The following is a 27475-nucleotide window of genomic DNA, read 5'->3' as shown; positions in this document are numbered from 1 at the left end:
CGTTTTCCAGCCCCAGTAGTTTATCTCAATCTGCAAACTTTTTTGCCTTACTAACCCCTTAACACATGATATTCTACCCAGACCTACCAACTTTCTTTCCTTGAACTGAATGCCAATTCTGTGACAGTTTTTCTAAACCCAATATAAAATTAGGTAAAGTGAAGTATCTAAATAGAAAAAGTTATCCTAATATAATAAGACAACTATATAAAAGTCATAGGGAGCAAGGGCTTGCCTCTTTTGAATGCCTGCCTGAACACTGCTCATTGTTGATGCTCCATCAGTATTAATGCCAATTCATTTGCATCCGCTCCACATAGCCCCTGAGCAACTACTTTTCTTTCTTCCTCCCTTACACTCAGAAGATATACGGTCTCCCTATTCATCTTTGTTTTTGTTAAAGAAAATGGGCAAAGTGATGGCAAAGCACTTCTTTCATAAGCCACTTTCAGCAAAGCCCTAGGAATTGTTACCTTGCCGTTACTCCATTTCTTCGTAATGTTTTCTAGAGTGAAAAAGCTATAACCATAATGATAATTTCATTTTGGGGTTTCAGCGATACCCTTATGAATAAGCAACCAATATGCCTACATTTGTGGTGTAAATAGGAACTTAGAAGGATGAGAAAGCGGAATGACTTGGTGGCTTGTCAGGAGCAGCATGGGTATGCAGGCTGACTAGAGTGAGCAAGACTCACCTTGAAATGAGAGATGGGAGGCTCCAAAGACAAATGTACATGCTTCACACTTTCACACTCCTGAGATACCACACCAAAAGTGTGTCTGCCTTGGAGTGCTACACTTACCAAGCATTTCAATGCCTATCTCACCATATTTCCTTTTCTTTTTGCCCATTCTTTTCTTGGCTCTGCTTGGAGATGTTTTCTTAGTGTGAGTGGGCTGATGTTGAAAAGATTCCAAGTAAATTTTCAAAGGGGATTTAAAATCTCAGAAGATTGTATCTTGGTTCAGAAAATAGGGAACCACAACGGTTGACAATGGAAGACCCCTTTTCTACACACAGGTCAAGTATCTAAGCATGAAAAAACAAGTTGGAAAAATAATGCCAAGTTGGAAACCAGGGAAAGGAGTTATTGATACCCAAGTGCAGAACTTGATTCTCCAACAACAGACCACTGACCTTGGAAAAAAGAAAGAATGAGAATATCTGTATACACAAAGAGGTGTGTGTGTGTGTGCGCACATGCATACACACATACACATCACACACAATATTAGGATATGACATAAAGTCACTGTACCACTCAGCATGCCCTATCATTTGCTTAGTGTAAGATTTCTTTCCATCATCTGAATGAGAATTTATGGGTGGGGTTATACATAAGATATTTCAGGACTTTGATGAAAATTCCAAATGAAGATGTTCATCTTTATCAAAATATGTGTCTTGAACTTTCACTTATATATAAAACTACTAAGTATTTCTCTTATTAGGGCCTTTTAAGAGTGGACTTAGTTGGAACTAAAAATGAAACATCTCCTTTTTAAACATATACATGAAAAAATATCTTTAAGAATATATTAGGAAGAGACAGGAAAAATACAAGATAAGCTTGTAGCATTTTGTAGTACCAGAAGGGAAGTACTCAAAAAATATAAAGATAGGGACATTTCCAAGGGACACAGGAGACAAACTTAAAGAGCTCCCAAGAGCCAAAGCAGGAACAATTTATGGAATAAAATAAAGAACACAGAATTGGATTCTACCCACAGTATAAAATAAATATCCAACAGATCTACTGATAAAATAAGTGACTGAACAATAAATATTGGGGGAGAAGAGATACATCTTCCTTACAGAAGAATTCCAAATAATAAATGCAGCTACTCTCTAGTCTAGGAGTTGCTGAGTACGGGGATCTGGCACTTAATGCCTCACTTACAAATATTAGTGTGTGGAAAGGGGAAAACAATAACTTTACAGTGGAGATGCCAGGAAAGCACTACCTTAACCAACTGATCAAGATTAACATTATCAGTAATGTCATGTGGATAATATATATCCCTTGATATGATGAGAAAGGCATTTCACCTCTGAAGTATTCTTTCTAAAAACCCATAATCAGTCTGTTCAAGAAAAAAAAAATCAAACAAACCCAAAGTGAGGGACATTCTACAAAAGAACTGAGCAGTGCTCCTTAAAGCTGTCAAGGTCATGGGTTCCAGTCCTAGATGGCAACATATGAGGCTCCTGAACTCACCTCCTCCAATTGTCACACCAAATCTGTAGCTACACATGGAACAATTGCCTTTGAAAGAATCCAGAAACAGCTGAGCAACTCCTTCACACTGGGTAAATGAGATAAAAACCACTATGAAATGGTAAGAAAGGCTGAGACACACTGATCAATCAGGAGGAAACTCACAACTCCTAGCTTCAACTGAGGAGTGAAGGGTTTGGACCCAGCATCTACCACCCCAACTTCTAAAACTTACACCAGAGGGACAAGCTCCCAAAACACCTAGCTCTGAAAACCAACAGGGCTTGCATCCATGAGACTCACAAGGCTATAGCAAACACAAAAACAGTTTTTAACAGGCTCATGAGAACTCACTATGGCTATCCCCCTAAGGTTCAGAGCAGAGGCAGCAGAGAGAAATACCTATCTTCCAGTCTTTCCCTGAAAGAGACCAATTTTTATATCTTAAAAGCTGCAGTCTGAGAGTCAGGTTCTAGTTTAACACACATCTAGGGGCCTACTGCAATCCTCTCTGGAGACCTGGGAGGCTGGTGGCACCATTTTCACATTCTTCCTCTACCCCACTCCAGGTCGCTGATGTCTCCCTGAAAGGAGCTTGTGCATACATCTGGCACACTGGCTTTTGTGGCTGTTGCCCAGGGAATGTACCCCTTGAACATCTGGCTCAGGTGGCCAGCATGGCTTGCATTTGAAGGTTCAACAGAACTATAGCAAACAAAGATATCATCCTTAACCAGCTATCTTCCCACGGCTCAACACAGAGGCAGAAGAGATAAATGGCCATCTCCAAGTCTTTCCCAGAAAGAAGTCTATTTTCATATTTAAAAGCTTCTGACTGAAGGTCTGGCCTCCAATCAACTTGCATCTAAGTGTTCACAGAGATCCTCCCCTTTGGGACACTGACAAATCTTAGCATGCCCTTAACTACTAGGGATCTACTAAGAACAAAGAAGGCAGTTTGGAAAATCTCAAAGGTTAGAGAGACCACCAAGAGTTAGGGCTGAATGACAAGGTTCATCTCCTACATGAGACCACTCTTTCAAGACTGGGAGAGGTGGCTGTTTTACCTAAAGCACAGAAACCAACAGAGAGTCAAGGAAAATGAAGAAACAGAAAAACAGATTCCAAACAAAAAGGCAAAGTAAAATGCCAGAAACAGACCATAATAAAAAGGAGATAAGTGATTTATATGACAAAGAGTTCAAAATATTGCTCATAAAGCTGCTCACTGAGGTCAGGAGAACAAAACATAAACAAAATGAGAATTTCAACAAAGAAATAGAAAATATAAGAACCAAACAGAAATCCCAGAGCTGAAAAATAAGTTAACTGTACCAAAAACCTCAATAGAGTGGTTCAACAACAGACTAGAGAAGCAGCAGAAAAATTTAGCAAATTTGAAGATAGGATAGTAGAATTCACCCAATCAGAGGAGCAAACAGAAAAAGAATGAAAAAAAGTGAAGTTAGTTTAAGGTACTTATAGAACACCATCAAGCAGAGCAATACTAACATTCTAGGGTCTCAAAAGGAAAAGAAAGAGAAGAAGGGGCAGAAAACTTATTCAAATAAATAATGGCAAAACTCCCCTAACCTGGGGGAAAAAACAGACATCCAGATCCAGGAAACCCAGAGAGTTCCAAATAAAATGGATCCAAGAAGATACACACCAGTACACACTATAAATAAGTTGTCAAAAGTAAAAGACAAGGAAAGAACTTTAAAAGCAACAAGAGAAAAGCAACTTGTTACATACAATGGAACCACCAAAATACTATTAGCAGATTTTTCAGCAGAAACTTTGCAGGCAGAAGTGAGTGCCATGATATATTCAAAGTGCTCAAGTTCTAAAAAACTGCCAACTAAGCAATATGCTACCAGACAAAGCTGCCCTTCAGAACTGAAGGAGAGATAAAGAGTTTTCCAGGCAAGCAAAAGTTAAGAAGTTTATCACCACTAGATCAAATATACAAGAAATGTTCAATGAACCTTCATTACAAGCTGAAACAAAAATACACTAATTAGTAATAGGAAGATATATGAAAGTATAAAACTCAATGGTAAAAGTAAATATAGTTAAACTCAGAATACTCTTTATTGTAATGGTGGAGGATAAATCATTTCTTAATCTAATATGAAAGTTAAAGAACAAAAGTAGTAAAAATAACTATAATTACAAAAATTTATTAATGGATACGTAAGATAAAAAAAGTAAATAGTGGCATCAAAAACATAAAACTTGCAGAGGAAGTAAAAGCACAGAGCTTTAGTATGAGTTCACACTTAAGCTGAAATCAGTTTAAAATAGACTATTATAAATATAAGACATTTCATATATGCCTCATGGTAATCACAAAGCAAAGACATATAATAGATATACAAAGATCACAAGAAAGAAATCTAAGCGTTACCATTACTGAAAATGAATAAATCACAAGTGAAGAAGCAAAAGAAGGAAAGAAATTTAAAACAACCAGAAAACAATTAACAAAATTGCACCAGTAAATCCATATCTATCAATAATACTTTAAATGTAAATGGAATAAATTATCCAATCAAAAGACACGGAGTGACTAAATGGATACAAAAAGCAAGAGATATACTGCCTAGAGACTCACTTCAGATGTAAGGACAAACACAGGGTGAAGGTAAAGGTATGTAAAAACATATTCCATGCAAATAGAAACTGAAAGAAAGCAGGGGTGGCTATATTTATAACAAAATAAATTTTCAGCCAAAGATTGTAATAAGAAGCAAAGAAAGTTTATAATGATAAAGGGGTTAAAGTTTATAATGATAAAGGGGTTAATCCAATAAGAGAGTGTGACATTTGTAAATATTTCTAAACCCAGCATAGGAGCACCTAAATATATAAAGCAAATATTTACAGACCTGAGGGGAGAGCAAAACAATAATATTAAGGGACTTCAATCTCTCACTTCCAAAAATGGACAGATCATCCTGACAGAAAGTTATTAAGGAAATATTTAACTTAAACTACACACCAGAGCAGATGGACTTAACAGACATTTACAGAACATTCCATCAAACATCAGTAGATATACATTCTTCTCAAGTGCACACGTACATTCTCCAGGATAAATAATACATTGGACCAAAAAACTAGTCTTAATAAACTTAAGATTGAAATCATATCAAGCATCTTTTCCAACCACAAGGTTATGAAACTAGAAGTCGATTACAGGGAAGAAATTGGAAAATTCACAGATATGTGAAGATTTTTAAAAGGCACTGAATAACCAATGGGTCAAAGAAGAAATCAAAAAGGAAATCAGAGAACATGGTGGGTCCGGCAACTGGCAGGCATAACAGGTGGCATTCCCCATGGCCAGGTGCCTCAGCCACTGCCCACAGGAGCCTAATGTTCCTGGAGGCTCTAGGTGGAGTCCTGGGAGCTGAGGGGGACCGGCAGCCGCTGCTGAAGCACAAAGAACGGATAAGGCAAGAGCCCCTCAAGGTTTCTCGCTTTTCTGTTTAAGATTGTTGCCATAACCCTCTCAGTAAAATGGAAATGCACACAGGCAAAAACACCAAATTAACAACTAACTGCTGAACAACCATAGACAAAAAAATTAATGCTGGAACCTACCAAAAAATGATAACCTACACCCAAAGACAAAGAAGAAGCCATAACAACACAGTAGGAGGGTCGCAATCAAGATAAAATCAAATCCCATACCCACTGGATGGGTGACCACAAACTGGAAAATAATTATTCCACAGAAGTTCTCCCACAGGAGTGAAAGTCCTGAGCCCCACATCAGGCTTCCTAGTCTGGGGGTCTGGAAACAGGAGGAGGAGCCCCCAGAGAATCTGGCTTTGAAGGCCAGTGGGGTTTGACTGCAGGAATTTCACAGGACTGGGGGAAACAGAAACTCCACTACTGGAGGGTGTACACAAGGTCTAGTGCACAGCAAGACCCAGGGAGAAAACCAGTGACCTCATAAGAGACTGGGCCAGACATATATACTAGTATTGGAGGGTCTCCAGCAGAGACAGGGGGTGCTGCTACGGCTCACTATGGGGAAAAAGACAATGGCAGCTGTAGCTCTGATGAGTACTCATTAACATTAGCCCTCCTGGAAGCCACCATTTCCCCCCAAGACGTAGCCCCACCCAACAGCCTGTAGGCTCCAGTGTTGGGATGTTGCAGGCCAAACAACCAAAAGGGAGGGAACACACCCCCACCCACCAGCAGAAAGGCTGCTTAAAGTCTTCCTGAGCACAGCTCTGCCCACCAGAGGGACAACACGGAGCTCTACCCAGCAGTGGGCAGCTACCAGTCCCTCCCACGAGGAAGCCTGAAAAAGCCTCTTAGACAGCCTCATCCACCAGAGCACACACAGCATAAGCAAGAAGAACAACAAGGCTGTAGCCTGCAGAACGGAAACCACAATCACAGAAATTTAGACACGATGAGACAGCAGAGGAATATGTCCCAGGTGAAGGAACAAGATAAAACCCCAGAAAAATAACTAAGTGAAGTGGAGATAGATAGGCAAACTACAGGAAAAAGAATTCAGAGTAATGATAGTGAAGATAATCCAAGATCTCAGAAAAAGAATGGAGGCACAGATGAGAACATACAAGAAATGTTTAAGAAAGACCTGGAAGAAATAAAGAACAAACAAACAGAGAGGAACAATAAACTACCTGAAATGAAAAATACAGTTTTTTTCTTCTACAGCTAGAAGAAATCAATAGTAGAGTAACTGAGGCAGAAGAACAGATAACTGAGCTGGAAGACAGAATGATGGAAATCACTGCCACAGAACAGAATAAAGAAAAAAGAATGTAAAGAAATGAGGACAGTCTAAGAGACCTCTGGGACAACATTAAATGCACCAACATTCGCATTATAGGGGTCCCAGAAGGAGAAGAGAGAGATAAAGGACCTGAGAAAATATTTGAGGAAATAATAGCTGAAAACTTCCCTAACACGGGAAAGGAACCAGTCACCCAAGTCAAGGAAGCACAGAGAGTCCCAGGTAGGACAGACGCAAGGAGGAACACATCAAGACACATAGTAATCAAATTGACAAAAATTAAAGACACAGAAAGATTATTAAAAGCAACAAGGGAAAAGCAACAAATAACATAGAAGGGAACGCCCATAAGGTTATCAGCGATTTCTCAGCAGAAACTCTCCAGGCCATAAGGGAGTGGCATGATATATTTAAAGCGATGAAAGGGAAGAAGCTACAACCAAGAATACTCTACACAACAAGGGCTTCATTCAGATTCAACAGAGAAATCAAAAGCTTTATGGACAAACAAAAGCTAAGAAGATTCAGCACCACCAGGCCAGCTTTGCAACAAATACTAAAGGAACTTCTCTAATGGAAAAGAAAAGGCAACTAGAAACAAGAAAATTAAAAGTGGGAAAGCTCACTGGTTAAGGCAAACATAAAGTAAATGTAGGAAATTGTCTGAACAAAAATGTGATATCAAAACAAGCAATTCTGAGAAGAAAAGAGCACAAATGCAGGATATTGGAAATGCATTTGAAATTAAAAGAACAGCAACTTAAAACAATCTTTGATAGACTGCTATATCAAAACCTCTTGGTAACCGCAAATCAAAAATCTAAAATAGATACACATATAAAAAAGGAAAAGAAGTCCACAAACAATACTAAATTTAGACATCAAATCACAAGAGAAGAAAACAAAAGAGGAAGGGAAGATAAAAGACCTACAAAAAATATCCAAAACAATTAAGAAACTGGCAATAGGAAAATACATATCAATAATTACCTTAAATGTAAATGGATTAAATGCTCCAACCAAAAGACACAGGCTGGTGGAATGCATACAAAAACAAGACCCGTATATATTCTGTCTGCAAGAGACCCACTTCAGATCTAGGGACACATACAGACTGAAAGTGAGGGGATGGAAAAAGGTATTCCATGCAAATGGAAATCAAAAGAAAGCTGGAATAGCAATACTCATATCATATAAAATAGACTTCAAAATAAAGACTGTTATAAGAAACAAAGAAGGACACTATATAATGATCAAGGGATCAATCCAAGTAGAAGATATAGCAGTTGTAAATATGTATGCATGCCACAGAGGAGCACCACAATATATAAGGCAAATACTAACAGCCATAAAAGGAGAAATAAGCAGTAACACAATAATAGTGGGGGACTTTTAAAGCCCTACTTTCATCAATGGACAGATTATCCAGATAGAAGATCAATAAGGAAACACAGGCTTTAAATGACACATTAGACTAGACAATGGATATTTATAGAGCATTCCATCCAAAAGCAGCAGTATACATATTCCTCTCAAGGGCAATTGGAACATCCACCAGGACTGACAATATGCTGGACCACAAAGCAAGCCTTGGTAAATTTAAGAAAATTAAAACCATATCACGCATCCTTTCCAACCACAACACTATGAGATTAGAAATAAATTACAGGGGAAAAAACGTAAAAAACACAAACACATGGAGGCTAAACAATACGTAACTAAATAACCAAGAGATCACTGAAGAAATCAAAGAGGAAATCAAAAAATAACTAGAGACAAATTACAATGAAAATGCGATGATCCAAAATGTATGGGATGCAGCAAAAGGAGTTCTAAGAGGGAAGTTTATAGCAATATAATCCTACATAGAGAAACAAGAAAACTCTCGAATAAACAATCTAACCTTAACCTAAAGGAGCTAGAGAAAGAAGAACAAACAAAACCCAAAGTTAGTAGAAGGAAAGAAATCATAAAGATCAGAGCAGAAATAAATTAGATAGAAACAAAAAACAATAGGAAAGATCGATAAAATTAAAAGGTGCTTCTTTGAGAAGATAACGAAAATTGATAAACCTTTAGCCAGACTCATCAAGATAAAGAGGGAAAGGACTCAAATCAATAAAATTAGAAATGAAAAAGGAGAAGTCACAACAGACACCACAGAATCACAAAGGATCATAAGAAACTACTACAAGCAAATATATGCCGATAAAATGGACAAACTGGAAGAAATGTACAAATTCTTAGAAAGATAAAACCTTCCAAGACTGAACCAGGAAGAAATACATAATGTGAACAGACCAATCACAAGTAATGAAACTGTGATTAAAAATCTTCCAACAAACAAAAGTCCAGGACCAGATGGCTACACAGGTGAATTCTTTTTTTTTTTTTCCAGGAATATAGTATTTTATGAACACTATGGAGAAGTATTTTCCAAGACAAATATAAAAGACATAGTTCCTCTTTAGTGACTATAAAAGAAAGGCATCATCTTAACTTCTGTATTCACAGTAAAAAAAATTTTTTTAAACTAAGTTTAAGAAATTTTTACTAAGAATCAAATATCTGTCCAACATCACAGTAACCACAGGTGAATTCTATCAAACATTTAGAGAAGAGCTAACACCAATCCTTCTCAAACTCTTCCAAAAAACTGCAGAGGAAGGGACACTCCCAAACTCATTCTATGAGGTCACCTTCACCCTGATACCTAAACCAGGCGAAGATACTACAGAAAAAGAAAATTACAGACCAGTATCACTAATGAATACAGTTGCAAAAATCTTCAACAAAATACTAGCAAACAGAATCCAACAACACATTAAAAAGATCACACACCATGACCAAGTGGGATTTATCCCAGGGATGCAAGAATTCTTCAATATATGCAAATCAATCAATCTGATACACCATGTTAACAAATTGAAGAAGAAAAACCATACGATCATCTCAGTAGATGCAGAAAAAACTTTTGACAAAATTCAACATCCATTTATGATAAAAACTCTCCAGAAAGTGGGCACAGAGGGAACCTACCTCAACATAATAAAGGCCATATTCTACAAACCCACAGCAAACATCATTCTCAATGGTGAAAAACTGAAAGCATTTCCTCTAAGATCAGCAACAAGACAAGGATGTCCATTCTAACCACTATTATTCAACATACTTTTGGAAGTCCTAGCCATGGCAATCAGAGAAGAAAAAGAAATAAAAAGAATACAAATTGGAAAAGAAGAAGTAAAACTGTCACTGTTTGCAGATGACATGATACTATACATAGAGAATCCTAAAGATGCCACCAGAAAACTACTAGAGCTAATCAATGAATTTGGTAAAGTTGCAGGATACAAAATTAATGCACCAAAATCTCTTGCATTCCTATACACTAATGATGAAAAATCTGAAAGAGAAATTAAGAAAACACTCCCATTTACCACTGCAACAAAAAGAATAAAATACCTAGGAATAAATCTACCTAGGGAGACAAGAGACCGGTATGCAGAAAACTATAAGACACTGATGAAAGAAATTAAAGATGATACAAACAGATGGAGAGATATACCATGTTCTTGGATTGGAAGAATCAATATTGTGAAAATGACTATACTGCCCAAGGCAATGTACAGATTCAATGCAATCCCTATCAAATTACCAATGGCATTTTTTACGGAACTAGAACAAAAAATCTTAAAATTTGTATGGGGACACAAAAGACCCTGAATAGCTAAAGCAATCTTGAGGGAAAAAAACAGAGCTGGAGGAATCAGACTCCCTGACTTCAGACTCTACTACAAAGCTACAGTAATCAAGACAATATGCTACTGGCACAAACACAGAAACACAGATCAATGGAACAGGATAGAAAGCCCAGAGATAAACCCACACACCTATGGTCAACTAATCTATGACAAAGGAGGCAAGGATATACCATGGAGAAAAGACAGTCTCTTCAATAAGTGCTGGGAAAACTGGACAGTTACATGTAAAAGAATGAAATTAGAACACTCCCTAACACCATACACAAAAATAAACTCAAAATGGATTAGAGATCTAAATGTAAGACTGGACACTATCAAACTCTTAGAGGAAAACATAGGAAGAACACTCTTTGACATAACACAGCAAGATCTTTTTTGATCCACTTTCTAGAGTAATGGAAATAAAAACAAAAATAAACAAATGGAACCTAATGAAACTTCAAAGCTTTTGCACAGCAAAGGAAGCTATAAACAAGACAAAAAGACAACCCTCAAAATGGGAGAAAATATTTGCAAACGAATCAACGGACAATGGATTAATCTCCAAAATATATAAACAGCTCATGTAGCTCAATATCAAAAAAACAAACAATCCAATCCAAAAATGGGTGGAAGACCTAAGTAGACATTTCTCCAAAGCAGACATACAGATGGCCAAGAGGCACATGAAAAGATGATCAACATCACTAATTATTAGAGAAATGCAAGTCAAAACTACAATGAGGTATCAGCTCACATCGGTTAGAATGTGCATCATCAGAAAATCTACAAACAACAAATGCTGGAGAGGGTATGTAGAAAAGGGAACCCTCATGCACTGTTGGTGAAAATGTAAGTTGATACAGCCACTATGGAGAACAGTATGGAGGTTCCTTAAAAAACTAAAAGTAGAATTACCATATGACCCAGCAATCTCACTACTAGGCATATACTCAGAGAAAACCATAATTCAAAAAGACAGATGCACCCCAATGTTCACTGCAGCACTATTTACAATAGCCAGGTCATGGAAGCAACCTAAATGCCCATCGACAGACAAATGGATAAAGAAGATGTGGAACATATATACAATGGAATATTACTCAGCCATAAAAAGGAACGGAATTGGGTCATTTGTAGACACGTGGATGGACCTAGAGACTGTCTTAAAGAGTGAAGTAAGTCAGAAAGGGAAATACAAATATCGTATATTAATGCATATATGTGGAATCTTGAAAAATGGTAGAGATGAACTGCTTTGCAAGGCAGAAATAGAGACACAGATGTAGAGGAAAAACATATGGACTCAAGGGGGGAAAGCGGGGTGGGGGAGGGGTGGTCGTGGGATGAATTGGGAGATTGGGATTGACATATATACACTAATTTGTATAAAATAGATAGCTAATAAGAACCTGCTATATAAAAATAAAATAAAATAAAATAAAAAGAAATAAAAGAAACCCAAATTGGAAAAGAAAAAGTAACACTGTCACTGTTTGCAGATGACATGATACCATACATAGAAAATCCTAATGATGCCACCAGAAAACTATTAGAGCTCATCAATGAATTCGGTGAAGTTGCTGGATATCTGTAGCATGTCTACACACCAACAATGAAAGATCAGAAAGAGAAATTAAGGAAACAATCCCATTTACCATCACATCAAAAAGAATAAAATACCTAGGAATAAACTTACCTAAGGAGACAAACGACCCGTACTCCGAAAACTGTAAGACACTGATGAAAAAGGTGGAAGATGACACAAACAGATGGAGAGATATACCATGTTCTTGGATTGGAAGAATCAATATTGTCAAAATGACTATACTACCCAAGGCAATCTACAGATGCAATGCAATCCCTATCAAATTACCAATGGCATTTTTCACAGAACTAAAACATAAAATCTTAAATTTGTATGGAGACACAAAAGACCATGAATAGCCAAAGCAATCTTGGAAAGAAAAATGGAGCTGGAGGAATCAGGCTCCCTGACTTCAGACTATACTACAAAGCTACAGTCATCAAAGTAGTATTATACTGGCATAAGAACAGAAATATAGATCAATGTAACAGGATAGGAAGCCCAAAAATAAACTCAGGCACCTCTGGCCAATTAATCTACAATAAAGGAGGCAAGAGTATATAATGGAGGAAAGACAGTCTCTTCAATAAATGATGCTGTGAAAACTGGACAGCCACATGTGAAAAAATGAAATTAGAACATTCTTTAACACCATACACAAAATAAACTCCAAATGGATTATAGACCTAAAAGTAACACCGGATACTATAAAACTCTTAGAGGAAAACATAGAACACTCTTTGACATAAATTGCAGCAATATCTTCTTCAATCCACTTCCTAGAGTAATGGAAATAAAAACAAAAATAAACAAATGGAACCTAATTAAATGCAAAAGCTTTTGCAAAGCAAAGGAAACTACAGACAAAGTGAAAGACAACCCACAGAATGGGAGAAAATATTTTGCAAAAGATGCGACTGATAGTGGATTAGTCTCCAGAATTTACAAACAGCTCATGTGGCTCAAAAAAAAAAAAAACCAATAAAAAAAATGGGCAGAAGACCTAAATAGGTATTTCTCCAAAGAAGACATACAGACGGCCAAGAGGCACACAAAAAGATGCTCAACATCACTAATTACTGGAGAAATGCAAATCAAAACTACAATGAGATATCACCTCACACCAGTTAGAATGGCCATCATCCAAAAGTCTACAAACAATAAATGTTGAAGAGGTGTAGAGAAAAAAGAACCCTCCTACACTGTTGGTGGCAATGTAAATTGGTACAGCCACTATGGAGAACAGTATAGACGTTCCTTAAAAGACTAAAAATAGAGCTACCATATGATCCAGCAATCCCACTCCTGGGCATATATCCAGAGAAAAACATGGTTTAAAAGGATACATGCACCACAATGTTCATTGCAGTGCTGTTTACAATAGCCATCGAAAGATGAATGGATGAAGAAGATGTGGTACATATGCACAATGGAATATTACTCAGCCTTTAAAAAGAATGAAATAATGCCTTCTGCAGCAACACGGACGGACCTGGAGATTATCATACTAAGTGAAGTAAGTCAGACAGAGAAAGACAAATATCATATGACATCGCTTATATGAAGGATCTAAAAATAAATGATACAAATGAACTTATTTACAAAACAGAAATAGACTCACAGACTTAGAGAAGGAAGTTATGGTTACCAGGGAGGAAGGTTGGTGGGGGTAAGGATAGAGTGGGAGTTCGGAATTGACATGTACTCACTACTATATTTAAAGTAGATAACCAACAAGGACCTACTGTATAGCACAGGGAACACTGCTCCGTATTCTGTAATAACCTAAATGTGAAAAGAATTTGAAAAAGAATAGATACATGTATAACTGAATCACTTTGCTGTACACTTGAAACTAACACAACATTGTTAATCAACTATGCTCCAATATAAAATAAAATTTTTTGAAAAAAGGAAATCAAACTATATTGAGACACATGAAAAGGAAATACAATATATCAAAGCTTATGTGATGCAGCAAAAGCAGTTTTAGAAAGAAGTTCATAACAATAAATGCCTACATTAAGAAAGAAGAAAGATCTCAAATAAACAACCTAACTTTACTCCTCAAGGAACTAGAAAAGGAACTGAATCCAAAGTTAATAGAAGGAAGGAGATAACAAATAACAGAATGGAAATAAATGAAATAGACACTAAAAAGACAATAGAAAAGATAAAAGAAACTAAGAGCTGGTTTTTTTGAAAGGATAAACAAAATAGACAAACCTTTAGGCAGACTTACCAAGAAAAAAGGTAGAGAACTAAACTAAAAAAAATTAGAATTGCTCTTTCCTCTAAGAGCGGGAACAGGAACAAAAACAAGGATGGCCACTCTCAGCACTTCTATTCAAAACATATTGGAAGTCCTAGCCACAGCAATTAGGCAGGAAAAAGAAATAAAAGGCATCTAAATTGGAAAGGAAGAAGTAAAATTGTCTCTCTCTGCAGATGACATGATATTATATATAGAAAACTACAAGGACTCCACCAAAAAAACTGTTAGAAATAAACAAATACAGTTAAGTTGCAGGGTACAAAATCAACAAATAAAAATCTGTTGTGCTTATATAAAGTAACAATGAGCTAGCAGAAAGAGAAATTAAGAAAACAATCTCATTTATAATCACAACCAAAAGAATAAAATACCTAGGAATAAATTTAACCAAGGAGGTGAAACACCTATACACTGAAAACTATAAGACACTGTTGAAAGAAACTGAAGAAGACACAAGTAAATGGAAAGCTATTCCATGCTCATAGATTGGAAGAGTTAACATTGTTAAAATGTCCACTCAGTCCAAAGAAATCTACAGATTCAAAGCAATCCCTATCAAAATTCCAATAGCATTTTTCAAAGAGAAGAATCCTAAAATGCATAAGGAACCACAGAAGACCGCAATTAGCCAAAACAATTTGAGAAAGAAAGAGCACACTCCCTGATTTCAAACTATTTTACAAAGCTATACTAACCAAAACAGTATGGTGTTGGCATAAAAACGGACACATAGATCAACAGAACAGAATAGAGAGCCCAGAAATAAACCCATGCATATGTGGTCAGTTAATTTAAGACAAAGAAGCCAAGACTGTACACTGGGGAAAGTACGGTCTCTTCAATAAACGGTGTTAGGGAAACTGGCCAGCCACATGCAAAAGAATGAAACTGGACCACTATACACAAAAATAATTGAAAATGGATTAAAGATTTGAATGTAAGACCTGAAATCATAAAACTTCTAGAAGAAAACATAGGCTGTAAGCTCCACGACATCTGTCTTGGTTATAATGTTTTGGATTTGACATCAAAGACAAAGGCATCAAAAGCAGAAATAAACAAGTGGGACTACATCAAACTAAAAAGCTTCTGCACAGCAAGGAAACCATCAACAAAATGAAAAAGCAACCTACCAAATGGGAGAAAATATTTGCAAATCATATATCTGATAAAGAGTTAATAACCAAAGAATTCATACAACTCAACAGCAAAGAACAAACAACTCTTTAAAAAATGGGCAGAGTATCTGAATAGACATTTTTCCTAAGAAGACATACAGATAGCCAACAGGTAAATGAAAATATGCTCAACATCACTAATCATCAGGGAAATGCAGATTAAAACCAGAATGGGATATCACCTAACACCTGTTAGAATGACTATAATAAAAAAGACAACAAATAACAAGTGCTAGTAAACATATGGAGAAAAGGAAACACTATAGCACTATTGGTGGGAATATAAATTGGTACAGCCTCTATGGGAAACAGTATGCAAACTCCTCAAAAAATTAAAAATGCAACTACCATGTGATCTAGCAATCCCATTTCTGAGTATTTACCCAAAGGAAATGAAAACAGGATATTGAAGACATATCTGTACTTCCATGATCACTGCAGCATTAATTCCAATAGCCATGATGTGAAAACAACCTAAGCGTCCATAAGCAGATGAATGAATAAATAAGATGTGATATACAAATATATAGAATATTATTCAGCCATGAGTAAAAAGGAAATCCTTTCATTAGCAACAATATGGAGGAACTTGAGGGAATTATGCTAAGTAAGGTAAGCCAGAGAAAGACAAATACTGCATGATATCATTTATATGTAAAATCTAAAAAAAAAAAAAACACTCAAACTCATATACTCAGAGAGTAGAAAAGTGGTTGCCAGGGCCTGCGGAATGGGGAAAATATGGAAAGGTTGGTAAAAGTGTAAACTTTCAGTTATAAGATGAATAAGGTCTGAAGATCAATATAAACATAATGATTACCAATGATAACACTGTGATATAATTGAATTTTGCTTACAGAATAGAACTTAAATGTTCTCACACACACAAGAAAAAAAATAAATATATGATGTGATGGATGTTTTCATTAACTCAATGGCGGGAAACCTTTAAATATCTTACAATTTTATTAGTCAATTATACCTCAATTAGGCTGAAAACAAAAACTGTCAAGGCCATAAGAAAATGAGGAAAGCCTGAGAAACTATCACAGACCAGAGGCTGACTAAGGACACAGGACAACTAAATGCAATGTGTTATCTTGGATTGGATCTTAGAACAGAAAAAGGACATTAAAAACTGGTGAAATTCTAACGAAGTCTGGAGTTTGGAATTTAACACTAAGGGAAACTGAAACTGGGGTGAGGTATGTATAGGAAATGCCTTTACTATCTCTACAACTTTTCCATAAATCTAAAGTTATTCCAAAATAAAAGTTTATTTTTTAAAAAAAGATGTATTAGGAATCTTACAGGACAGGTTTTAAGCAACGTGTGCACAAGTCATGGATTGCAGCAAGAAGAACTTAGGGAATGAAAAAAGTTTGGAAACAGACAAGTCAGGAAGTCATAGTAGGAGATTCTTAATGATCAAGAGTGGCAGGTCTTTAAGGGGATTTTGGCAGTCTTGACACATGCCCTGCTGTAGAGTATCTCACAGTCTCTGATCAAGTGCACTCAGCCAGGACAGGGCAGAGGCTAAATAATGAACCAGCAGATTTAGACATGGCAAAAAGTTAGACCAAAGTACTTGTGAAAAATTTAAAAATTAATATTCTTCTTGACTAATAAAAACAAAGACATATAGAAATAAAAACTAAAAAAAGAATTCATGTAAACAATAGCATTAGATATTGGAATAGGTCACTAAAGTGGCCCTAAAACTCTCACTTCCCAGGTCTTAAAAAAAACTGGATAGAATCTCAAACAAACTACAGATGGTTTAGACGCAGCCTTGTCTGTTATCTTCTCCAGCTGACATTTAATCATAACCCTTTTCAGGAGTTTCTCATGGGGCTTCTGGTGTTTCTTTCCACTGAACTCTTGTTGCATTTAACATCTTAGCATTTGCCTGCCAAGTAGCGTTAAGTAGTGTATGCCACCTCATTCTTTCACTTGTGTGTAAGTCCTGCCTCCCTAGCACATATTCATTCATTCACTGTTTCAACAGTCAAGTCAGTCAACATTGGATGTCTACCAGGCACTGTGCTGGGCATTAGGGTACATTGTTATAAATAAGAAACCACTGTTGTCCTCAAGCTTTCCAATGAGGTCAAAAGATAGACAATTAATCAGGCAATTTAAAAAAAACAGTGTATTAAGTGCTATAACAGATGCTTGCCCATGATGTTATGGGACCACATAAAAGGGGTATTTAACCAGACTTTAGGTTTAGAAGTGAAAACATTTAAGCTGAGTTCTGGAGAACTAGACCATATGCAACCTGATGTCAAAGGCTCAATCACAGACATTTGAATTTTCTCAAGCCTTAAGCTCAGCTCCTTGCAGAGAGCAGAAATTGTACTGTTTGTTAATTATGATCATAATAATATTGATAATATGGATCAAGACAATAACAATGGCTTGTGTCCAAGATACAAAGATGAGTAAGGCAGAATTCCAACTCTCAAGGCATTTATGGAATTTTCCCTGTTCATCCTTGTACCCATCACGCCAATCACAATTCCTGGGACATGCTGGCACTCAATAAATATTTGCTGAATGGATGAGCTTTCTCAGACTCCCCACATCCAGTCAAGCACCAAGTCCCATGAGCTCTTTTTCTTTTTTTAATAAGGCTGTTTCATTCGTGTGTTTATTGGAGTAGCAGTTTTTTTTGGGGGGGGGGCACATGGCACGGCTTGTGGGATCTCAGTTCCCCAACCAGGATTGAACCCGGGCCACAGTAGTGAAAGTACCAAATCCTAACCACTAGACCACCAAGGAACTCCCCCCATGAACTCTCATTTCACAATATTTCTTACATCTGTTCCTCGATTTTTCTACTTTTCACCACACTCTTTTGTTACTTCCTATCTCTACCACTAAAAGAGACTTTACACTGGTCCCCCCCGCAAGCCAGGCTCTTCTTCCTCAACACTGCGAGCCACCAGCAGGTTTTGTGAAACCCAGACTTGCTAACTGAAGTGCCTACTGAAATACCTCCTGTTTGCTTACAGAATAAAGCTGAACATCATCAGCTTACAATTCAAATCCTCAAGTCCTCCGTGGTCTTGTCCTAATCTACCACTGTGGGTGTTTTCACACGCAACACTCACTTAAACAAACCCTGTCCTCTAGTCATACTTGTTCACCCACTGGTCTTCCAAACAGGCTTTTTGTTGACCAGATTCCACTCAAAAGCCTTGGTTCAGGCCAGTCCTACATCCAGCAGCTCTTCTTCCTAGGTTCCTAAGACCCAGTACAAAACTTTGCCAAGGGTGAAGCTTTCTTTGACCACCTTTGTGTATAGTGTGAAAGAGAAACCACATTTTTTTAATACAGATATACAACTGACTCAACACCATTTTTTTAAAAGACCATCTTTTTCCCAGTGCACTTCTGTGCCTGTCACTTTTGTCATAAATCAAGAACCTGTCAATAATAACATATACACAGGTCTGTTTCTGCACTTTCTGTTGATTGATCTATTCAATTATCCTTACACCAATACCACATTGCTTTAATTAATCTAGATTTGCTATCTGGAAACAGTCGACTAAGTTGTTCTTCATCAAGATTGTCTTCTCTATTCTTGGCCTTTTGCATTTTCATACAAATTTTAGAATCACTTTTCAACATATACAAACTTGTTGGGATTTTAATTGGAATTGTATCTACTCTACAGATCAATCTGGGAGAAAATTTAAAAGAAGTCTTATCAATCTCCTTAAGTATTTGATATTTTTATGCTAATGTAGATGGTAACAGTTTTTAGTTTTATTTTGGAATTGTTTTTTCATAATTTAATTTTGTACAGTAACTTTGTATCCAGTGGCTATGATAAATCCAGTGACATTATTAATTCATTAAGTGTTATCTGTAGTTTATTTTGTTTAGATGTACAAAATAATGTCATCTGCTAATGACAATTTTACTACTTCCTTTGAATTCTTACTCTTGCCTTACTGCATTGGTTATGACCTCCTGTACAATGGTGAACAGAAGTAATGATGATGGACATCTATGCCTCACTATCCAGGTAGATATTTTTAAATATTTCACCATTAACTATGATTCTTTTTAAAGAAACTCTTTATCAGTGAACTTCATTTATCAATGAAGTTTCCTTTTATTTCCAGTTTGTTGAGAATTTTATCATGCCTAAGTATAGAATTTCATCAAACACTTTTACTTCATTTATTGAGATATGGGTTTACTTTCATTCTGTTAATGTGATAAATTAGATTGACTTTTGAATTTTATATCAACTTTGTATTACTGGAATAAATTTAACTTTGTTACAATATGCAATCAATATACGACAGGATTCATTACCTATTTTATCCTTGTCTAAACAAGTCCTTTGAAGACAGGGTTTTATGCTACTTTGCATTTTTCTGTATTATTCATAACACTGTAATCATATTATAACTATATTTATAAAATTGTAAGCATCTTGAGAGAGGGCAAAGACTTGCTTCGGTCTTTGTATACTCTCTACTGTTTGGAACACAGTATACATCACATAAATGCTTGTTGAATGAAAGTCCTCATAATCTCCTAACAAAGTGTCTTTCACATAAAAGTCACTCTCAATAAATATCTGTTGATGACGAGTGTGTCAGTTAGTGCTTTCTTTACTTCAATGAGTCCCATCATCTCAACTTAACTCCTCACGTTATACCTGTAATAGCCCTAACAACTTATTGGCAGGAGCACAATTATAGCTCAATTCAGAAAAAGAATATGTTCACAAGGTTCACCATCTACTCTAGAGGATAAAAAACCATATTTATCACCCAATTGCCATGACATCCAGTCCCATGATACCCAGTCAGGTAGTCCAGCTTGGGCCCACTTCATATGTTAGGCATCAGTGAGATTTTCCCATGTACATAAGTCTACCTGGGAAAGTTTGCCATGTTCTTCATTCTTCTTCATACGCCCTGCTTAACAGCTTGATTTGTGATTTTAGAAACTGGGCTCTTTTGTCTCTGTTTCTGAGAAAAATTTAAACATACGTTTTTGGTTATAAGGTCTGTCTCTTCACAACCACTGTGTGGCATTTCAACTGTAACTCAACATTTATGTTGTACTCTCACAGCACAATTTATGTAGGTATGAATTTGAGACAATCAATAACTTTAAATGTCCCCAACACATACACTTGAAGCAACATCTCTGGGTTGCTACATTACCACAAATTCTATCTCTGCCTAACTATGCCATCTATCAGTCAATTCAGTACAGGAACATAACATATTATAGTTACTGCCTTGTTCCAGAAATTCAAAAGATTCATCAGATTTCTTGACCTTTAGAGCCAGAACAGAAGAACTGGAAACAGTTACATAGGTTTAAACCTGAGACAGATACAGAAATCTGTGAGGAGAAGTGAAAACTTTCAGAGAAACTAGCCAGAGGAAATAGGTAGTGGCTATTACATGGAAGAAGGGAAGAAAAAGGAATCTTAGGTTCAGTAGTCTTGAGCTTCTCAAGTTAAATATATTTAATATATCACTGACAGTGATTATGTTAAAATAACTCAATAAGCCATACCTAACAGAGTTCAAAGAAGTCAAAGTTTCTTCAAAACAAACTGAAATGTCAACCCACAGTCCATTAGTAGAATAAATATATGCCACCTAAAGTAATGACAAATACAATAATGGACACAACAATGAGATGCATTAGAACACACTCAAGAGACATCTAGACTTTCATTTCTTGACACATGAGTTAGAGAGGCAGAGAATTCTGCCTCAGCCTATTCTGTTTATCTAAAGTCACAGTAAATAATCCTGGTAAATGTTAATGTTCTTAAATGTTTGCCAGACTAAAATTATCCAGTCTGGCCAAAAATACATAAACATAAAAAAGGATATTTTCTCCTTGTTCATTTGTTTGTTTCGTTGGTTAGTTGGTTGATTTTTAATGGTACATTTTAAAGATGCATTCCCTTAGGTTGAACTTTGTCTTTTGGTGCTTTACTGATCTGCTCTGTGGAGTATAATTACTTTCACGAATCTGCTCTGTGGGACATAAATAACATTACATAATATGAGCCTAGACCATGGTGACCAAGTTTGCTCCAATCCATTTATTCTTCTTTGCTCATCATGTGAATAATTTATTCTAGGAGGCAAGTGTGCACTTGGCATTTATCTACTATTCACTGGTAACATAAACTCTATTTAAGTGTGAAAATTCACACTTAGAGAAGACAATTTTTTTTTTTTTTAGTAAGGCACTTACTAAACCAAGCAAGACACTAGGGCTCACTACAAGTGTGAACGTTAAGGATTCTGTCTTCTACTCTTTACAGTTTCTCTCTTCTGCTTTCTCTTTCCATTTTAAATAGGCTTTCTGAGCCACCATGCAGATAAATATCACCACCAGCGCAAAGCTGGGAAGGAAAGCAGAAGTTGGGGACAGGGCAAGGAGTTGGTCTCCACTAGCAGAGCCCACAGAGAGAGTGAGAACAAGAGTCAGCCTCAGAATGGCCAGGCAGGGAACACACAGGGGCCCACTAGCCCAGGAAAGAAGACCCCAGAGAATGGACCGGAAGCCAGGCAAAGAGGCAACTTAACAGGCCAGGAATGGTGAGCTGGCCTTGCCGACAAAAGGACCCATACACTTCTGGGTCCAGAACTATAATTCAGGCAGGCTGATCTCAAATAGGAAATCGGGAAGCTCTTTGGGTGGAGAGTGCAGGCCCACCCAGGCAACACCTGAGCAGCAATGATACCTACAGGTACTGTGTGTTGAGCATTGAGCACGGGCCATATGCTGTGCTAAGAGCTTTATGTCTCATGGTCATCCTTATGAGCTAGTCATGGATGTTCTCTTTCTCCTTCTTTTGGGTCTTGGTTGAATGCCCCCTTCCTCACCCCCTTTCAAGAAAGCCTTGGCCAGGAAACTTTCTTTGGCCAATTATCATGAGTCAAATAGATGCACCACTTCTGGATAGAAGTACTGAAAGGCATTAGATGATTCACCAGCTTCCCATCAGCTGACTTGACAATCATGAAAACAAGTATCAGGATGGAGCTCCCAGCAGGCCAGGCAACTAAGATGTGGAAAATACCCTGCTGCTATGGATTGGATGTCTGGATGCTTATTCCCCCCCCCCCACCCCGCCACCCCAGCCGAATTCACGTGTTGAAACCCAATCCTCAATATGCTGGCATTTGGAGGTGGGGCCTTTGGGAGGTGACCAGGTAATAAGGCTGGAGTCCACATGAACAAGATAGTCTTCAGAGAACTCCCCCATCACCACCACCACCACCACCACCACCACCACGTGAGGACTCAGCAAAAAGACGGCTATCTATGAACCAGGAAGCAGGCCCTACCAGACACCAAATCTGCCTGTGCCTTGATCTTGGACTTCCCAGCTTCCAGAACTGTGAGAAATAAATGTTTAAAAGCCACCCAGTCTGTCATTGCAGATCGAACTAAGACACCTGCCAACCTGCACAGGTGAGAAGAGTGAAGAAAAATTTCTTTTCTAGTACTTACTGAGCCCCTGCCATAAGGGGACTGTGCATGACTGGAGTATAGGCATGGACTGTCTCCTTGAATCACCCAGTAAACCTGCAACTCCTTATGGAGGATTGTGAATGTACATCCTGTACATTGTGGGTCCTTTGCCCAGGCCTATCTAACCAGAGCCCCACTCTTAACCACACTGTGGCAAAAGCTAACTGAAGAAGCAGGAGAGAAAATAAGACATCCCCATCTCCATAAACAGCATCAGGAACTTCTACACGCACACAACTGGCATCAGGCCAGGCGACTTGGCAGAGTAGCCACTGCAACTCTCCAACTTTGTGGGGAAAAAAAAAAGTCAATCAAGGCATATACCACCAAAGGACACCAGCCTAATGTTACACCGTCCTCTGGGATAGCTAAACTGTATTAAATGGTGACTCTCAAAGTGATCCAGCCCCAGGGAGGGCTGACAGAGCAGAGTGGGTTAGAGTTGAAAAAGTGGCCCCATGCTCCTCTTCTTTGCTAGATCATAACCTTCACTTTTACATTATACCTAAAGTAAATATGGGATCCTACAGAGAATAAGACTTCCATTGTTTCCCAAACCTAATGCTTTCTAAAGCCATAGGCGTTATGAGGCAGAAAAGGAGGCGAAAGATTCTATGAACCAAGACACTATTTGCAGCTAATAAGACAACATTCTACGCAGGGTCCAGAAATTTTACTTTTTCCTGAAATTTACAAGTAGAGTTCAAAATCTAGAATTCATGGTATAAACATAAATTCCTTGTATCTTCTAATCATGACTTAAGAACGGGAGAATTCCCTCACATACATTTATTTCTCAATGGGTATTCATCTTAAGTATCAACCAACCAATGACAGGAATCATATTTAAAGATGGGTTGAATGTATTCCAATCCTTAATCATTCAATTCATGTCACTTTTCTCTTGTCCAATCTGGGGATTAGTCCTGTAGCCTTTAAACTAGAAAAGGAGAGGTAAACTATTCTCATTTTTAGCAAATTGAGTGGAAATATATTCTCTAGCTGTCACTTTACATTGTGTTATTGACTTTCAGATTAAGCAATGCCTCTGAAGTCTGGACAGAGTCCACACTCCGTTATTGGGATGACTGAATATGCGTACCATTTGAAGCCATAATTTATTTATGGCCTTAATACTAGATTGGCTTTTAAAGCATGAGCAAAATAATAGTAGGCTGTTCTCATGCATATGATCTCCATTATAGTTATTCATTTTTTAACATAATAAAAATGGTAGTCATCCATTTGATTAGACAGATCAAATGGGTCAAACTACCATATATCACCTTTGAATTTCACATGATACACTCATCCTGATCTCTGCAACATCTAAATCTGAAGGTGTCACATATGTTCAGAATGTTGTCTATCATAAAGTGAACATTACATTTTCATGCTTTGTGTGGCAATAACATACTGGGTTATATTTGTTATGGGTTTTTAGATTTCAAACATCTAATTAGAAATTAACATCAAACTACTTGAAACATCGTAGTGTAGACAACATAGGACAGATGAGCTTGAATGAAAATTAAATTACATTGTTATGCTAATTTAATTTTTCATAGCACTTTCATAAATATTATTTCACTAAAATGTTTGTAGATGTTTCAAAGGGGCAAGAGAATATCAAAAAAAAAATTTCACTGGAAGCAAAGCCCCCTTTTTAACTGAAAGCAAGTGTACAAGAAAACAACAGAACAGAATACATGTTTCATGATATGTATTTGAGAAAGCAAACAAAACAGTTACTTTGATTTAAATAACAAAAGAGGTAATTTTTCAAAAAATAAGTACAAGGTTCTATTTTGGAGCATCTGAGTGAAGAAGAAAGCATAGATCCTTATGTGCAAACAACCAGATCTCACTTTCCTTGGTCTCTAACCCTCAGCAGGCACTGAGTATCCTATACTCATCCACAAAGGTGAGGCTGCCGTGGCCCACCCTGTATGACTTAATACTTTCAGTGAAAATCTAAAAGTGAGAAACCATTTAAGCATAATGTGTGCAATGTCTGTGACTCAAGGAGACATAGTCGTAAAAGGTGGCAGTATTGATTTTCAGTAAGAAAATAAACGAACTAGATCAGCTAAAAGCACAAGCTGCAAATGAACACATATTCAGAGTGACACTGAAATGAAGACATACTCTATCACCATCCTAAGGGTAGACCATTCTCCCTAGTACTAATAAAACGACATCAGGAGCCAAATTACAGGAAGATGCTATTTGCCCCTCTTTAAACTAATAACCACAGGTTCCTTCACTAATTCTGGAGCTTGCATTTTTAAACATATACTGCTGCCTTTCAAACAACTTGCATCCTAGAAATCCCCTTCAGTTACTTCCATGGTCTTAAGGATCTGAGGCATCCATTTGATATTAGGAAATTGTCTCTACACACAAGACAGCATGCACCCCAATTCAAATCTTTAAACCTGCGCTTTCGGACTTGATCAGGCCCTAAGAGAAAAGGCAAAGACCTTCCTTTCAGACTGGGTAAGAGAAATACTCCTTTGCCCTCTTCCTCCTGGGAAGCTATTTGCTGCTGAAATGCCCAAGAGAAGAGAAGCGCGCGGAGTGGGGGGGGCCGGGAAGACGGGGGAGGGGTAGGTCCTTGCGGCGGTAGATGTGTGAGTTCCAGAAGTTCTTTCTATCATAATTGGCGATGTGACCCAAATACAAGGAAACCTCCACATTCCATTAACAGACTCAATTTGGATTATGCAGCTCCGCGGAAAGAAACGGCATTTTCTCTGTAGCTAGCTGTGTTGCCCTCGTGGTAACTCTCTTAGTTTCATGTTAACATTTGGTTAAGGAGATGCTGATGGGTCAGATTTGACACTGTGAATCCACTAAACGCCGTTTTACAGGGACTTTTTCTCTCCTGAATGGCGAGCCCTAGGGTCTCGGCCCCAGCGCCAATAACGTTTCCGGCGAAACACGCACTCTTTGGGAGAGGGGGTCCCCGCTCGCCAGCCCCCACCCTCCAGCGGCGGGTCCCGGGAGCAGGGAGACCTGCTCTTCCTTTCTCTGTTTCTCCTTGCAATGTGCAAATCCCTCCCTAGCTGGGCGCAAGTAGAGAGGACCGCCACCTGCTCATCCCAGAGGATACGCTGCAGAAAACTCGAATGGATCGTGCGCGGACACAGGCTGGACAACAGCGGCGACAACTTTACGGATTTGTTAATGTTAGTTCTGGACCGGGTAAAACAGCCCCAAGGCGCGAGCAAACGCCCCTCTAAAGCCCACTACTGTGCAACGCCGGCTCCTTGGAGCCACGCTGGGGCAGTTCCCCTTCTTACTCACCCCATAAACGCACTGCGAATGACCCCCAGCAGTGGAAGCCCGGGGAGGTCGAGGTGTGCTGGGCCAGGCAGTGCAGAAGGGAACAACCCCGCCCCGCCCTCCCCTCCCTTCTCCTCCCCTCCCCTCTCCTCCCCTCCCCTCCCCTCCCCGCAGCCCGCTCCTTCCCGGCAGGAAAGTGCTGGAGAGGCCCCGGGCGGGCGTAGGACCCGGACGCCCCGGCCCCAAGCCGGGCCGCCGGCGGGGTCCCCGCGCCCGGCCCCGGGGCGCGCGTGTGACAGGTGCAGGGCCGCGGTCGGGGGAGCGAGCCGCGCTTACGTGCTCCAGCTTGTCTTTCCTCCGGAGCCAGACGCTGGCGCTGTAGTCCTGCTGCTTGACGCTGCTGTAGAAGTTCGCGCCCACTCGGGTCAGGCTCGGCGAGGGCTCCTTGGGGCGGCTTTTCAGCCTCATCTGCTCAAAGCCCTCGTGGGGGGAGGCCGAGAGCCACTCGTGCTGCCGGATCTCCATCCTGACATGACCAGGCGGCGGCCGGCGCGCAGCGAGCTCGGGATGGGCGTGCGAGAAGCCGGCCGGGGCTGAGGGAGGAGCGAGCGGGCGCGGGCAGGGCGCGGGGAGCCGAGCGCGGGCAGGGCGGGGTGAAGCGAGCTGGGAGGGAGAGGGAGGAGAAGGAAAGGAGGGGAGGAGGGAGAGGAGAAAGATGGGGCAGGAGGGAGGCCGCGAGCTAGGCGTAAGCGCGAGGTGCGGGCGGCTGCGGTCCCGGGCGGGCGCTCAGCACGCCGGCCCCCGGCTGAGTGCGGTGGGAGGGGGCGGGGGAGGAGAGGGGGAGGGGCTGCGCG

General features: G+C 38.8%; 1 protein-coding gene across 1 annotated transcript in view; it reads right to left on the bottom strand.

Annotated features, from left to right (window-relative positions):
* The window catches only part of PLD5 (phospholipase D family member 5), a 480756-nt gene extending 453610 nt beyond the window's left edge, over window positions 1–27146 (bottom strand). Inside the window, exon 1 of the mRNA XM_061185407.1 lies at window positions 26958–27146. Within this exon, the coding sequence (XP_061041390.1) occupies window positions 26958–27146 (189 nt within the window). The remainder of the gene's footprint in view (window positions 1–26957) is intronic.
* Window positions 27147–27475: the final 329 nt, after the last annotated feature.

Source organism: Eubalaena glacialis, chromosome 3, assembly GCF_028564815.1.
Source record: "Eubalaena glacialis isolate mEubGla1 chromosome 3, mEubGla1.1.hap2.+ XY, whole genome shotgun sequence".
NCBI lineage: Eukaryota > Metazoa > Chordata > Mammalia > Artiodactyla > Balaenidae > Eubalaena > Eubalaena glacialis.
Note: the sequence above shows the minus strand (reverse complement) of the source record. Positions and strands in the feature narration are given on the sequence as shown.